Raw genomic sequence first — 15,987 nt, forward strand, 5'->3', positions numbered from 1 at the left:
CCTAAGAAACCCCAGATGGAACTATGGTGGTTAGATATAGGATACCAATGTTTCTGATATGAAAACCTCAGCAACCACAGTATCACTCTCCACTAGCCTCATCCCCCACACAGTAGCCACAGCACAACTAGTAACGGCACAACTAGTCACAGCACAACTCCCCAGCCCCTTTCCTTAGACACAAATTACAGGAGGACATCTTTCCCTTAGACCAGTGGTTCTCAACCTTTCTAATGCCGTGACCCCGCAATACAGTTCCTCATGTTGCGGTGACCCAATTCAGTTTGGAACACGCGTCCATAATGGTGTGCATTCCAGCTGAATAGCGCTGCTGCAGACAGTAGTGCGGCTTCTCAGTGGCTAAAGCCATCAGAAATATGTATTTTCTAATGGCTTTAGGTATACCTCGCAAGTTTTGAAGATCAGAAAGAGGGAGAAAATATGCGGCGCGCCGCGGTGAATTTAGCTCCGCCCACTTTATGATGACTCCGCCCATTCTCATTCATTTTTCATGTGCTCCCACACAGTATAATCCTCCTACAGTCACCCGTACATTATATGTCCCCCCGCCATCTCTCCCCCAGTTTCATATAACCCCTTCATCTGCCCCCAGTTTCATGTCCCCCCTCCATCTCTGCCCACAGTTTCATGTCCCCCCATCTCTTCCCCCAGTTTCATGTCCCCATCTGTTCCCCAGTTTCATGTTCCCCCATCTCTGCCCAGAGTTTCATGTCCCTCCATCTCTGCCCCCAGTGTCATGCCGTCCCCCCCTTCATCTACCCACAGTTTCATGTCCCTCCATCTCTGCCCCCAGAGTCATGCCGTCCCTCCCTTCATCTGCCCCTTCATTATGTTCCACCTTAATGTTTAAAACAAAAAAAACCCAAAACACTTATACTCACCTTCCAACACTCCCCCGCTGCCCGCTCAGTCTTGCTCACTCATATAGTTGTAGCCGCGATGTGACGTCATCACATCGCGGCTACACGTACAGAAGCCGCAGCACAGCGTTAAAGCAGGAGCTGGCTGTGACAGCTCCTGCTTTAATCGCCTGTGTTTTCAACTCATTGGCGTCCTCCGGGCGCCGATCAGTTGAAACTGGGACATACCTCCCACCGATCGGGACGGTTGGGAGGTATGTGGTGACCCCTGTGTTTTGGTCGTTCGACCCCCTCTGGGGTCGCAACCCACAGGTTGAGAACCACTGCCTTAGACACAAGTTACAGGAGGACTCCCCCCCCCCAGCCCCTTCTCCAAGTTACAGGAGGACTCCCCTCCAGCCCCTTCTCCAAGTTACAGGAGGACTCCCCTCTAACCCGTTCCATTAGACACAAGTTACAGGAGGACTCCCCTCCAACCCGTTCCATTAGACACAAGTTACAGGAGGACTCCCCTCCAACCCGTTCCATTAGACACAAGTTACAGGAGGATTCCCCCCCCTCCCCAGCCACTTCTCCAAGTTACAGGAGGACTCCCCTCCAACCCGTTCCATTAGACACAAGTTACTGGAGGACTCCCCTCCAGCCCCTTCCCTTACACACATGCGCGAAGAACAAGAACCAGAGGTTCGTGTTGGAATGGAAGTCTGCGCTCACTGGTAAAGGAATGACGTGGGATGTCCGATGTGGAATATATTTATTGAAGAACATAAAACAGCGCAATGCGTTTCAGGCCAACTCAGGCCGTCTCTCACGTGTAAATGTGCTACAAGAATACATACATTAGAAATAGAAATCAATACAGGTATATCCTCAAAAAGATGCATCAAGCTCAAATAGTCAGAGAGATGACATATTATAACCTGAACAGGTATGGTTGTAGTATTGACATATATAGGAATAATAATAAATAACGATTATAATGGCGACAACAATAATAAGCTTCAGGTTATCACTAGGAGATATATCATAAAGGAAATGAAACTCAAAATCCAAGCGTTTGTTATCTGAGCATTGCAGATTAGAGATGAGCGAACAGTGTTCTATCGAACTCATGTTCGATCGGATATTAGGCTGTTCGGCATGTTCGAATCGAATCGAACACCGCGTGGTAAAGTGCGCCATTACTCGATTCCCCTCCCACCTTCCCTGGCGCCTTTTTTGCTCCAATAACAGCGCAGGGTAGGTGGGACAGGAACTACGACACCGGTGACGTTGAGAAAAGTAGGCAAAACCCATTGGCTGCCGAAAACATGTGACCTCTAATTTAAAAGAACAGCGCCGCCCAGGTTCGCGTCATTCTGAGCTTGCAATTCACCGAGGACGGAGGTTTCCGTCCAGCTAGCTAGGGCTTAGATTCTGGGTAGGCAGGGACAGGCTAGGATAGGAAGGAGAAGACAACCACAACAGCTCTTGTAAGAGCTAAATTCCAGGGAGAAGCTTGTCAGTGTAACGTGGCACTGACGGGCTCAATCGCCGCAACCCAGCTTTCCCAGGATCCTGAATGGAATACACTGTCAGTGTATTCCCGTATACCCGATATATACCCCCGATCCCCGTTCCAACGGTGTGCCCCCCCACCTTCACCCCAGAAATACCCTGCAAGTCCCCTAGCAATAGAATTGGGGCTATATACACCCACAATTTTTACTACTGGTATACAGTGCCATTGTCTGACTGGGAATTCAAAGAATATATTGGGGTTATAAATACCCTCATTTCTTGCTACTGCCATATAGTGCCAGTGTCTGACTGGGAATTCAAAGAATATATTGGGGTTACGTGCACCCACAATTTTTACTACTGGTATACAGTGCCATTGTCTGACTGGGAATTCAAAGAATATATTGGGAATACAAATACCCTCATTTCTTGCTACTGCCATATAGTGCCAGTTTCTGACTGGTAATTCAAAGAATATATTGGGGTTACGTGCACCCACAATTTTTACTACTGGTATATAGTGCCATTGTCTGACTGGGAATTCAAAGAATATATTGGGAATACAAATACCCTCATTTCTTGCTACTGCCATATAGTGCCAGTGTCTGACTGGGAATTCAAAGAATATATTGGGGTTACGTGCACCCACAATTTTTACTACTGGTATACAGTGCCATTGTCTGACTGGGAATTCAAAGAATATATTGGGGTTACGTGCACCCACAATTTTTACTACTGGTATACAGTGCCATTGTCTGACTGGGAATTCAAAGAATATATTGGGAATACAAATACCCTCATTTCTTGCTACTGCCATATAGTGCCAGTTTCTGACTGGTAATTCAAAGAATATATTGGGGTTACGTGCACCCACAATTTTTACTACTGGTATACAGTGCCATTGTCTGACTGGGAATTCAAAGAATATATTGGGGTTATAAATACCCTCATTTCTTGCTACTGCCATATAGTGCCAGTTTCTGACTGGTAATTCAAAGAATATATTGGGGTTACGTGCACCCACAATTTTTACTACTGGTATACAGTGCCATTGTCTGACTGGGAATTCAAAGAATATATTGGGAATACAAATACCCTCATTTCTTGCTACTGCCATATAGTGCCAGTGTCTGACTGGGAATTCAAAGAATATATTGGGATTACGTGCACCCACAATTTTTACTACTGGTATACAGTGCCATTGTCTGACTGGGAATTCAAAGAATATATTGAGAATACAAATACCCTCATTTCTTGCTACTGCCATATAGTGCCAGTTTCTGACTGGTAATTCAAAGAATATATTGGGGTTACGTGCACCCACAATTTTTACTACTGGTATACAGTGCCAATTTCTAACTAGGAATTCAAAATGCGCAAGGCTCCCGGAAAGGGACGTGGACGAGGCCGTGGGCGAGGTCGGGGGAATGGTTCTGGGGAGCAAGGTAGCAGTGAAGCCACAGGGCGTCCCGTGCCTACTCCTGTGGGGCAGCAAGCATTGCGCCACTCCACAGTGCCAGGGTTGCTTGCCACATTAACTAAACTGCAGGGTACAAACCTTAGTAGGCCCGAGAACCAGGAACAGGTCTTGCAATGGCTGTCAGAGAACGCTTACAGCACATTGTCCAGCAGCCAGTCAGACTCTGCCTCCTCTCCTCCTATTACCCAACAGTCTTGTCTTCCTTCCTCCCAAAATTCCGAAGCTTTACAGAACAATAACCCAAACTGTCCCTGCTCCCCAGAGCTGTTCTCCGCTCCTTTCATTGTCCCTCAACCTGCCTCTCCACGTCACGATTCCACGAACCTAACAGAGGAGCATCTGTGTCCAGATGCTCAAACACTAGAGTCTCCTCCATCTCCGTTCGATTTGGTGGTGGATGACCAGCAACCCACCCTCATCGACGATGATGTGACGCAGTTGCCGTCAGGGCATCCAGTTGACCGGCGCATTGTGCGGGAGGAGGAGATGAGACAGGAGTTGGAAGAGGAAGTGGTGGATGATGAGGACACTGACCCGACCTGGACAGGGGGGATGTCAAGCGGGGAAAGTAGTGTGGATGTTGAGGCAGGTGCAGCACCAAAAAGGGTAGCTAGAGGCAGAGGCAGAGGTCAGCAGCTTAGGCGAAGCCAGGCCACACCCGGAATCTCCCAAGATGTTCCAGTTCGTACCCAGCCCCGAAAAACTCCCACCTCGAGGGCACGTTTCTCGAAGGTGTGGAGTTTTTTCAAGGAATGCGCCGAGGACAGATATAGTGTTGTCTGCACAATTTGCCTCTAGAAATTGATTAGGGGCTCTGAGAAGAGCAACCTGTCCACCACTTCAATGCGCCGTCATTTGGAATCCAAGCACTGGAATCAGTGGCAGGCAGCAACGGCAGGACAAAGGCCGCCTGCCGTTCACGCCACTGCCTCTGCCACTGCCTCTGCCTCTGCCACTGCCACTGCTGACTGTGCTGGCGATGCACTCCAGAGGACGAGCCAGGACACCACTTCATCTGCCTCCGCCACTTTGTTGACTTCTACCTCATCCTCCCCTGGTCCTGTCTTATCTCCTTCTCCTGCACCATCAAAGGCACCATCAGGCGTTTCTTTACAACAACCCACCATCTCTCAGACATTGGAGCGGCGGCAGAAATACACTGCTAACCACCCACACGCGCAAGCCTTGAACGCCAACATCGCTAAACTGCTGGCCCAGGAGATGTTGGCGTTCCGGCTTGTTGAAACTCCCGCCTTCCTGGACCTGATGGCAACTGCGGCACCTCGCTATGCCGTCCCTAGCCGTCACTACTTCTCCCGGTGTGCCGTCCCCGCCTTGCACCAGCACGTGTCACTCAACATCAGGCGGGCCCTTAGTTCCGCGCTTTGCACAAAGGTCCACTTGACCACCGACGCGTGGACAAGTGCATGCGGACAGGGACGCTACATTTCACTGACGGCACACTGGGTGAATGTAGTTGAGGCTGGGACTGCTTCCCAAACTGGCCCGGTGTACCTCGTCTCCCCGCCTAACATTCCTGGCAGGGACACGAGAAGAACACCCCCCTCCTCCTCCTCCTCTACCGCCTCCTCCTCCGCCACCGCCTCCTCCTCCGCCACCGCCTCCTCCTCCGCTGTTAGATTGACCCCAGCTACGAGTTGGAAACGTTGCAGCACTGGCGTTGGTAGACGTCAGCAGGCTGTGCTGAAGCTGATCAGCTTGGGGGACAGACAGCACACTGCCTCCGAGGTGAGGGATGCCCTCCTCGATGAGACGGCAATATGGTTTGAGCCGCTGCACCTGGGCCCAGGCATGGTCGTTTGTGATAACGGCCGGAACCTGGTAGCAGCTCTGGAGCTTGCCGGACTCCAACATGTTCCATGCCTGGCCCACGTCTTCAACCTAGTGGTGCAACGTTTCCTAAAGAGCTACCCCAATGTTCCAGAGCTACTGGTGAAAGTGCGGCGCATGTGCGCCCACTTTCGCAAGTCGACAGTAGCCGCTGCTAGCTTAAAATCTCTCCAGCAACGCCTGCATGTGCCACAACACCGGCTTTTGTGCGACGTCCCCACACGCTGGAACTCAACGTTTCAGATGTTGAATAGAGTGGTTGAGCAGCAGAGACCTTTGATGGAATACCAGCTACAAAACCCTAGGGTGCCACAAAGTCAGCTGCCTCAGTTTCTCATCCATGAGTGGCCATGGATGAGAGACCTTTGTGACATCCTACGGGTCTTTGAGGAGTCCACAAGGAGGGTGAGCTCTGAGGATGCGATGGTGAGCCTTACAATCCCGCTCTTGTGTGTTCTGAGAGAATCCCTGATTGACATCAGGGATAACTCAGATCACACAGAGGAGTTCGGGATAGCATCCGATCCGTCACAGCTGGAGAGTAGGTCCACACATCTGTCCGCTTCACTGCGTTTAATGGAGGAGGAGGAGGAGGAGGAGGAGGAGGAAGAAGAGTTGTCCGATGATGTGATGGTGATACAGGAGGCTTCCGGGCAACTTCGAATCGTCCCATTGTTGCAGCGCGGATGGGTAGACATGGAGGATGAGGAGGAAATGGAGATTGAACTTTCCGGTGGGGCCAGAGGAGTCATGCCAACTAACACTGTGGCAGACATGGCTGAGTTCATGTTGGGGTGCTTTACAACCGACAAGCGTATTGTCAAAATCATGGAGGACAACCAGTACTGGATCTTTGCTATCCTTGACCCCCGGTATAAAAACAACATCTCGTCTTTTATTCCGGTAGAGGGGAGGGCCAATCGCATCAATGCTTGCCACAGGCAATTGGTGCAGAATATGATGGAGATGTTTCCAGCATGTGACGTTGGCGGAAGGGAGGGCAGTTCCTCCAGTAGGCAACCAAGTTCTCACCGGTCCACACAAACGAGGGGCACACTGTCTAAGGTCTGGGACACCTTGATGGCACCCCCTCGCCAAAGTGCCGCCACGGAGGGTCCTAGTGTCACCAGGCGTGAGAAGTATAGGCGCATGTCGCGGGAATACCTTTCCGACCACAGCCCTGTCCTCTCCGACCCCTCTGCGCCCTACACGTATTGGGTGTCGAAGTTGGACCTGTGGCTTGAACTTGCCCTATATGCCTTGGAGGTGCTGTCCTGTCCTGCCGCCAGCGTCCTATCTGAGAGGGTGTTCAGTGCAGCCGGTGGCATCATCACTGACAAGCGCACCCGTCTGTCAGCTGAGAGTGCCGACCGGCTCACTTTGATAAAAATGAACCACCACTGGGTAGAGCCGTCATTTTTGTGCCCACCTGTGTAAAGCACCCCAACATGAAACTCCATGTCTGTACTCAACCTCTCCAATTCCTCCGCATCCTCATACTCATCCACCATAAGCGTTGCACAATTCTGCTAATACTAGGCTCCCTCCACCCTGATTTCCCCCAACTCTGCTGGTTAGAGGCTCCCTCCACCCTGATTTCCACCAACTCTGCTGGTTAGAGGCTCCCTCCACCATGAATTTGCCCAAACTGGGCTGTTTAGAGGCTCCCTCCACCATGAATTGGTCCAAACTGGGGTTTTTAGAGGCTCCCTCCACCATGAATTGGTCCAAACTGGGCTGGTTAGAGGCTCCCTCCACCATGAATTTGCCCAAACTGGGCTGTTTAGAGGCTCCCTCCACCATGAATTTGCCCAAACTGGGCTGGTTAGAGGCTCCCTCCACCATGAATTGGTCCAAACTGGGGTTTTTAGAGGCTCCCTCCACCATGAATTGGTCCAAACTTGGCTGTTTAGAGGCTCCCTCCACCATTAATTGGTCCAAACTGGGCTGGTTAGAGGCTCCCTCCACCATGAATTGGTCCAAACTGGGTTTTTTAGAGGCTCCCTCCACCATGAATTGGTCCAAACTGGGGTTTTTAGAGGCTCCCTCCACCATGAATTGGTCCAAACTGGGCTGTTTAGCGGCTCCCTCCACCATTAATTGGTCCAAACTGGGCTGGTTAGAGGCTCCCTCCACCATGAATGTGCCCAAACTGGGCTGTTTAGAGGCTCCCTCCACCATGAATTTGCCCAAACTGGGCTGTTTAGAGGCTCCCTCCACCATGAATTGGTCCAAACTGGGGTTTTTAGAGGCTCCCTCCACCATGAATTGGTCCAAACTTGGCTGTTTAGAGGCTCCCTCCACCATTAATTGGTCCAAACTGGGCTGGTTAGAGGCTCCCTCCACCATGAATCGGTCCAAACTGGGTTTTTTAGAGGCTCCCTCCACCATGAATTGGTCCAAACTGGGGTTTTTAGAGGCTCCCTCCACCATGAATTGGTCCAAACTGGGCTGTTTAGCGGCTCCCTCCACCATTAATTGGTCCAAACTGGGCTGGTTAGAGGCTCCCTCCACCATGAATGTGCCCAAACTGGGCTGTTTAGAGGCTCCCTCCACCATGAATTTGCCCAAACTGGGCTGGTTAGAGGCTCCCTCCACCATGAATTGGTCCAAACTGGGGTTTTTAGAGGCTCCCTCCACCATGAATTGGTCCAAACTGGGCTGGTTAGAGGCTCCCTCCACCATGAATTTGCCCAAACTGGGCTGTTTAGAGGCTCCCTCCACCATGAATTTGCCCAAACTGGGCTGGTTAGAGGCTCCCTCCACCATGAATTGGTCCAAACTGGGGTTTTTAGAGGCTCCCTCCACCATGAATTGGTCCAAACTTGGCTGTTTAGAGGCTCCCTCCACCATTAATTGGTCCAAACTGGGCTGGTTAGAGGCTCCCTCCACCATGAATTGGTCCAAACTGGGTTTTTTAGAGGCTCCCTCCACCATGAATTGGTCCAAACTGGGGTTTTTAGAGGCTCCCTCCACCATGAATTGGTCCAAACTGGGCTGTTTAGCGGCTCCCTCCACCATTAATTGGTCCAAACTGGGCTGGTTAGAGGCTCCCTCCACCATGAATGTGCCCAAACTGGGCTGTTTAGAGGCTCCCTCCACCATGAATTTGCCCAAACTGGGCTGGTTAGAGGCTCCCTCCACCATGAATTGGTCCAAACTGGGGTTTTTAGAGGCTCCCTCCACCATGAATTGGTCCAAACTTGGCTGTTTAGAGGCTCCCTCCACCATTAATTGGTCCAAACTGGGCTGGTTAGAGGCTCCCTCCACCATGAATCGGTCCAAACTGGGTTTTTTAGAGGCTCCCTCCACCATGAATTGGTCCAAACTGGGGTTTTTAGAGGCTCCCTCCACCATGAATTGGTCCAAACTGGGCTGTTTAGCGGCTCCCTCCACCATTAATTGGTCCAAACTGGGCTGGTTAGAGGCTCCCTCCACCATGAATGTGCCCAAACTGGGCTGTTTAGAGGCTCCCTCCACCATGAATTTGCCCAAACTGGGCTGGTTAGAGGCTCCCTCCACCATGAATTGGTCCAAACTGGGGTTTTTAGAGGCTCCCTCCACCATGAATTGGTCCAAACTTGGCTGTTTAGAGGCTCCCTCCACCATTAATTGGTCCAAACTGGGCTGGTTAGAGGCTCCCTCCACCATGAATTTGCCCAAACTGGGCTGGTTAGAGGCTCCCTCCACCATGAATTGGTCCAAACTGGGGTTTTTAGAGGCTCCCTCCACCATGAATTGGTCCAAACTTGGCTGTTTAGAGGCTCCCTCCACCATTAATTGGTCCAAACTGGGCTGGTTAGAGGCTCCCTCCACCATGAATTGGTCCAAACTGGGTTTTTTAGAGGCTCCCTCCACCATGAATTTGCCCAAACTGGGCTGTTTAGAGGCTCCCTCCACCATGAATTGGTCCAAACTGGGCTGGTTAGAGGCTCCCTCCACCATGAATTTCCCAAAACTTGGCTGTTTAGAGGCTCCCTCCACCATGAATTGGTCCAAACTGGGCTGGTTAGAGGCTCCCTCCACCATGAATTTGCCCAAACTGGGCTGTTTAGAGGCTCCCTCCACCATGAATTGGTCCAAACTGGGTTTTTTAGAGGCTCCCTCCACCATGAATTGGTCCAAACTGGGCTGTTTAGAGGCTCCCTCCACCATGAATTGGTCCAAACTGGGTTTTTTAGAGGCTCCCTCCACCATGAATTTGCCCAAACTGGGCTGTTTAGAGGCTCCCTCCACCATGAATTGGTCCAAACTGGGCTGGTTAGAGGCTCCCTCCACCATGAATTTCCCAAAACTTGGCTGTTTAGAGGCTCCCTCCACCATGAATTGGTCCAAACTGGGCTGGTTAGAGGCTCCCTCCACCATGAATTTGCCCAAACTGGGCTGTTTAGAGGCTCCCTCCACCATGAATTGGTCCAAACTGGGTTTTTTAGAGGCTCCCTCCACCATGAATTGGTCCAAACTGGGCTGTTTAGAGGCTCCCTCCACCATGAATTTGCCCAAACTGGGCTGGTTAGAGGCTCCCTCCACCATGAATTGGTCCAAACTGGGCTGGTTAGAGGCTCCCTCCACCATGAATTTGCCCAAACTGGGCTGTTTAGAGGCTCCCTCCACCATGAATTGGTCCAAACTGGGTTTTTTAGAGGCTCCCTCCACCATGAATTGGTCCAAACTGGGCTGTTTAGAGGCTCCCTCCACCATGAATTTGCCCAAACTGGGCTGGTTAGAGGCTCCCTCCACCATTAATTGGTCCAAACTGGGCTGGTTAGAGGCTCCCTCCACCATGAATTTGCCCAAACTGGGCTGTTTAGAGGCTCCCTCCACCATGAATTTGCCCAAACTGGGCTGTTTAGAGGCTCCCTCCACCATGAATTTGCCCAAACTGGGCTGGTTAGAGGCTCCCTCCACCATGAATTGGTCCAAACTGGGTTTTTTAGAGGCTCCCTCCACCATGAATTTGCCCAAACTGGGCTGGTTAGAGGCTCCCTCCACCATGAATTGGTCCAAACTGGGCTGTTTAGAGGCTCCCTCCACCATGAATTTGCCCAAACTGGGCTGGTTAGAGGCTCCCTCCACCATGAATTGGTCCAAACTGGGGTTTTTAGAGGCTCCCTCCACCATGAATTGGTCCAAACTTGGCTGTTTAGAGGCTCCCTCCACCATTAATTGGTCCAAACTGGGCTGGTTAGAGGCTCCCTCCACCATGAATTTGCCCAAACTGGGCTGGTTAGAGGCTCCCTCCACCATGAATTGGTCCAAACTGGGGTTTTTAGAGGCTCCCTCCACCATGAATTGGTCCAAACTTGGCTGTTTAGAGGCTCCCTCCACCATTAATTGGTCCAAACTGGGCTGGTTAGAGGCTCCCTCCACCATGAATTGGTCCAAACTGGGTTTTTTAGAGGCTCCCTCCACCATGAATTTGCCCAAACTGGGCTGGTTAGAGGCTCCCTCCACCATGAATTTCCCAAAACTTGGCTGTTTAGAGGCTCCTTCCACCATGAATTGGTCCAAACTGGGCTGGTTAGAGGCTCCCTCCACCATGAATTTGCCCAAACTGGGCTGTTTAGAGGCTCCCTCCACCATGAATTGGTCCAAACTGGGTTTTTTAGAGGCTCCCTCCACCATGAATTGGTCCAAACTGGGCTGTTTAGAGGCTCCCTCCACCATGAATTTGCCCAAACTGGGCTGGTTAGAGGCTCCCTCCACCATGAATTGGTCCAAACTGGGCTGGTTAGAGGCTCCCTCCACCATGAATTTGCCCAAACTGGGCTGTTTAGAGGCTCCCTCCACCATGAATTGGTCCAAACTGGGTTTTTTAGAGGCTCCCTCCACCATGAATTGGTCCAAACTGGGCTGTTTAGAGGCTCCCTCCACCATGAATTTGCCCAAACTGGGCTGGTTAGAGGCTCCCTCCACCATTAATTGGTCCAAACTGGGCTGGTTAGAGGCTCCCTCCACCATGAATTTGCCCAAACTGGGCTGTTTAGAGGCTCCCTCCACCATGAATTTGCCCAAACTGGGCTGTTTAGAGGCTCCCTCCACCATGAATTTGCCCAAACTGGGCTGGTTAGAGGCTCCCTCCACCATGAATTGGTCCAAACTGGGTTTTTTAGAGGCTCCCTCCACCATGAATTTGCCCAAACTGGGCTGGTTAGAGGCTCCCTCCACCATGAATTGGTCCAAACTGGGTTTTTTAGAGGCTCCCTCCACCATGAATTTGCCCAAACTCTGCTGGTTAGAGGCTCAATCCACCCTGATTTTCAAAACAAATGTTGGTGCCAACCTCAACTTACTACAAGGGCCAAATTCACTGCTGGTGACAAGCTCTCCTCACTGCAAGTGCCAAATACACGTTTCAAGGTGTTTTCCTACTGTCAGAGAGGTGGTATTGAGTGTGTAAAGTGTGTAGTTGTTAGGCTGTGATGTTGGGGTAATAGAGGGTCTTTGGTGTGTTAGATGCCCCCAGACATGCTTCCCCTGCTGTCCCAGTGTCATTCCAGAGGTGTTGGCATCATTTCCTGGGGTGTCATAGTGGACTTGGTGACCCTCCAGACACGGATTTGGGTTTCCCCCTTAACGAGTATATGTTCCCCATAGACTATAATGGGGTTCGAAACCCGTTCGAACACACGAACATTGAGCGGCTGTTCGAATCGAATTTCGAACCTCGAACATTTTAGTGTTCGCTCATCTCTATTGCAGATATTGTACGGAAAGTCATTAAATAAGTATGTGATAAAAAAGGTCAAAAGACCCAATAAAAGTTGAAAAACAGTGACTAGAAAGAAAGAACTATAATGGTATGAAACCAAATGAATGAGCGTAATCTACATGAATACATACACGAGGAGAGTGGAATGGTTACCATTATGTGTATATAGTTCATGAGCATAAACTCATTAAATTAAAAGAATGAATATAAATATAGAATAAACACAAAAGGATTTAGAGATCTCCAGACAGCAAGAGGAATGTGAGCAAAGTACTTATAAAATGGGTCAACTATAAAAAGCCTGTCCGGCTGACGTGTACTTCAAAATTACCAAGAGTACATAATGAATTCATGCAAGGAAACAGTGTTCGAAACAAGGTTTCAATATGTAAATAGCTCATAGAGCAGTTCCAAGTTATATAACACAAGTATACAAAGCGAAGAGCCAAAAAGTATTATCCCCCATAGTGGCTCCTGCACACAGTATTATCCCCCATAGTGGCCCCTGCACACAGTATTATCCCCAATAGTGGATCCTGCACACAGTATTATCCCCCATAGTGGCCCCTGCCCACAGTATTATCCCCCATAGTGGCCCCTGCACACAGTATTATCCCCAATAGTGGATCCTGCACACAGTATTATCCCCCATAGTGGCCCCTGCACACAGTATTTTGTCCCCATAGTGGCCCCTGCACACAGTATTATACCCCATAGTGGCCCCTGCACACAGTATTATCCCCCATAGTTGCCCCTGCACACAGTATTATGTCCCCATAGTGGTCCCTGCACACAGTATTATCCCCCATAGTGGCCCCTGCACACAGTATTATCCCCAATAGTGGCCCCTGCACACAGTATTATCCCCAATAGTGGATCCTGCACACAGTATTATCCCCCATAGTGGCCCCTGCACACAGTATTATCCCCAATAGTGGATCCTGCACACAGTATTATACCCCATAGTGGCCCCTGCACACAGTATTATGTCCCCATAGTGGCCCCTGCACACAGTATTATGTCCCCATAGTGGCCCCTGCACACAGTATTTTGTCCCCATAGTGGCCCCTGCACACAGTATTATACCCCATAGTGGCCCCTGCACACAGTATTATCCCCCATAGTTGCCCCTGCACACAGTATTATGTCCCCATAGTGGTCCCTGCACACAGTATTATCCCCCATAGTGGCCCCTGCACACAGTATTATACCCCATAGTGGCCCCTGCACACAGTATTATCCCCCATAGTTGCCCCTGCACACAGTATTATGTCCCCATATTGGCCCCTGCACACAGTATTTTGTCCCCATAGTGGCCCCTGCACACAGTATTATCCCCCATAGTGGCCCCTGCACACAGTATTATCCCCCATAGTGACCCCTGCACACAGTATTATCCCCCATAGTGGCCCCTGCACACAGTATTATCCCCCATAGTGGCCCCTGCACACAGTATTATACCCCTTAGTGGCCTCTGCACACAGGATTATGTCCCTTAGTGGCCCCTGCAAACAGTATTATCCGCCATAGTGGCCCCTGCACACAGTATTATCCCCCATAGTGGCCCCTGCACACAGTATTATCCCCCATAGTGGCCCCTGCACACAGTATTATCCCCCATAGTGGGTCCTGCACACAGTATTATCCCCCATAGTAACCCCTGCACACAGTATTATCCCCCATAGTGGACACCCATAAACAATTATTATACTCTGGGGTCTTTTCAGACCCCAGAGTATAATAATTGGAGACCCGGGGGAATAGTGGCCCCTGCACACAGTATTTTGTCCCCATAGTGGCCCCTGCACACAGTATTATACCCCATAGTGGCCCCTGCACACAGTATTATCCCCCATAGTTGCCCCTGCACACAGTATTATGTCCCCATAGTGGTCCCTGCACACAGTATTATCCCCCATAGTGGCCCCTGCACACAGTATTATCCCCCATAGTGGCCCCTGCACACAGTATTATCCCCCATAGTGGCCCCTGCACACAGTATTATACCCCATAGTGGCCCCTGCACACAGTATTATCCCCCATAGTTGCCCCTGCACACAGTATTATCCCCCATAGTTGCCCCTGCACACAGTATTATCCCCCATATTGGCCCCTGCACACAGTATTTTGTCCCCATAGTGGCCCCTGCACACAATATTATACCCCATAGTGGACACCCACAAACAATTATTATACTCTGGGGTCTTTTCAGACCCGAGAGTATAATAATCGGAGACCCGGGGGAATAAAAAACTGATGTTTCTTACCTGCCCGGATCGTGGAGAGGTAAGTAACAGTGTTTATTATGTTTCTTACCTCTCCCGGTCAGCCAATCATTATACTCGGGGGTCCAAAAAGACCCCCGAGTATAATGATAGCAGCGGTAGCGGCTGTCACCGGGCCCCTAATGTCCCGGGCCCTGTGGCAGCTGCGTCTGCTGCTGTGGCGGTAGTTACGCCACTGTTACCGGGACACATCAGGCCAGATGCATGTTGGCCCGACTATGACCACGGTATATATCTAGTCAGACATTCTAGAGGAGAATCAGAGCACTTCCAACTGTCTGTAGACAAATCTGGCAATCAGGCCCCGCCCTCAGTGCACTTGCAGTCTGATTTTAAAGGGAGTCTGTCAGGTTCCAACCAATACTAGTACTGCACTGAGTCCTTTTATTGGAGCAGAATCATACCTTTGTGGCCATAAAACGAAGAAACAATGCAAAGATACTTTTTATGGATATGCAAATCAACCTGTAAGTGCACTGGGGGCGGGGCCTGATAGACTTGATAGAGTCTGAAAATGTCAATCATCCCTAAATAGGTGACGCTCTAGAGGACAGCCTGGCAAACTCCCTTTAACACTGAAAGTTTCTTCTCTTCTGCTCACTGTTGAGGAGTGGGGGAAGGGAATTGACAACTGCTCAGAGCTCATTTCTGGATTGGCAAATCTGGTTGTCAAATTATAGATCTATACAATAGTTGATCTCACAAGCTAGAAGTGGAGTTGAAGAGCAGGGAAGATGAGCCATATATGAAAGAAGTTGATCTTTTGGGTATTATTGGGAAAAAAATATGAAATTTAATCATCTGAAATTAATATTTTGCAACAGGAGACTCAATCCTATATGCCCGCTATGCAACGAAGAGACGAAGGAACCTGCCACCATACGCTGCGGGCACACCTTCTGCTGGAGTTGCTACTCCGAATATCGAGATACCAAAGGGAAATTTGGATACAACTGTCCATCATGCATCTACCAAGACAAAGCAAATGAGGTTAGAATATTCTGGGCAGACACAACATAAAAAATTCCCCCAAAATGACTTACAAAAATTGCACTCATGGTTGGACCAAGTCCTTCCAGTTAAGAAAACCTGACGAGCAGTTTTGGACCAATAAACTGTAGGCACACCATTGCGCAGGAAGGTTATGGGCCCCAAAACCTGAGTAATTTACAGCCGCCCAGCCCCAGATTGTGTAGAATTTAAAGTTAAGTCCCACGGTATTAGTATTTTTCTGTTGTGCCAGCTTTATCACGGCTTGTTTTTTGTGGGACAAGCTGC

The 15,987-nt window shown here is 50.0% G+C and overlaps 1 protein-coding gene across 2 annotated transcripts in view; it reads left to right on the forward strand.

Moving 5' to 3' along the window:
* The window catches only part of LOC142202575 (RING finger protein 112-like), a 37,199-nt gene that overhangs the window by 431 nt on the left and 20,781 nt on the right, over window positions 1–15,987 (forward strand). For both annotated transcript variants that reach the window (XM_075272763.1, XM_075272764.1), the window contains exon 2: window positions 15,534–15,699. In XM_075272763.1, coding sequence (XP_075128864.1) covers window positions 15,534–15,699 — 166 coding nt within the window. The remainder of the gene's footprint in view (window positions 1–15,533; window positions 15,700–15,987) is intronic.

This window comes from Leptodactylus fuscus, chromosome 5 (genome assembly GCF_031893055.1).
Source record: "Leptodactylus fuscus isolate aLepFus1 chromosome 5, aLepFus1.hap2, whole genome shotgun sequence".
Taxonomy (NCBI): Eukaryota; Metazoa; Chordata; class Amphibia; order Anura; family Leptodactylidae; genus Leptodactylus; species Leptodactylus fuscus.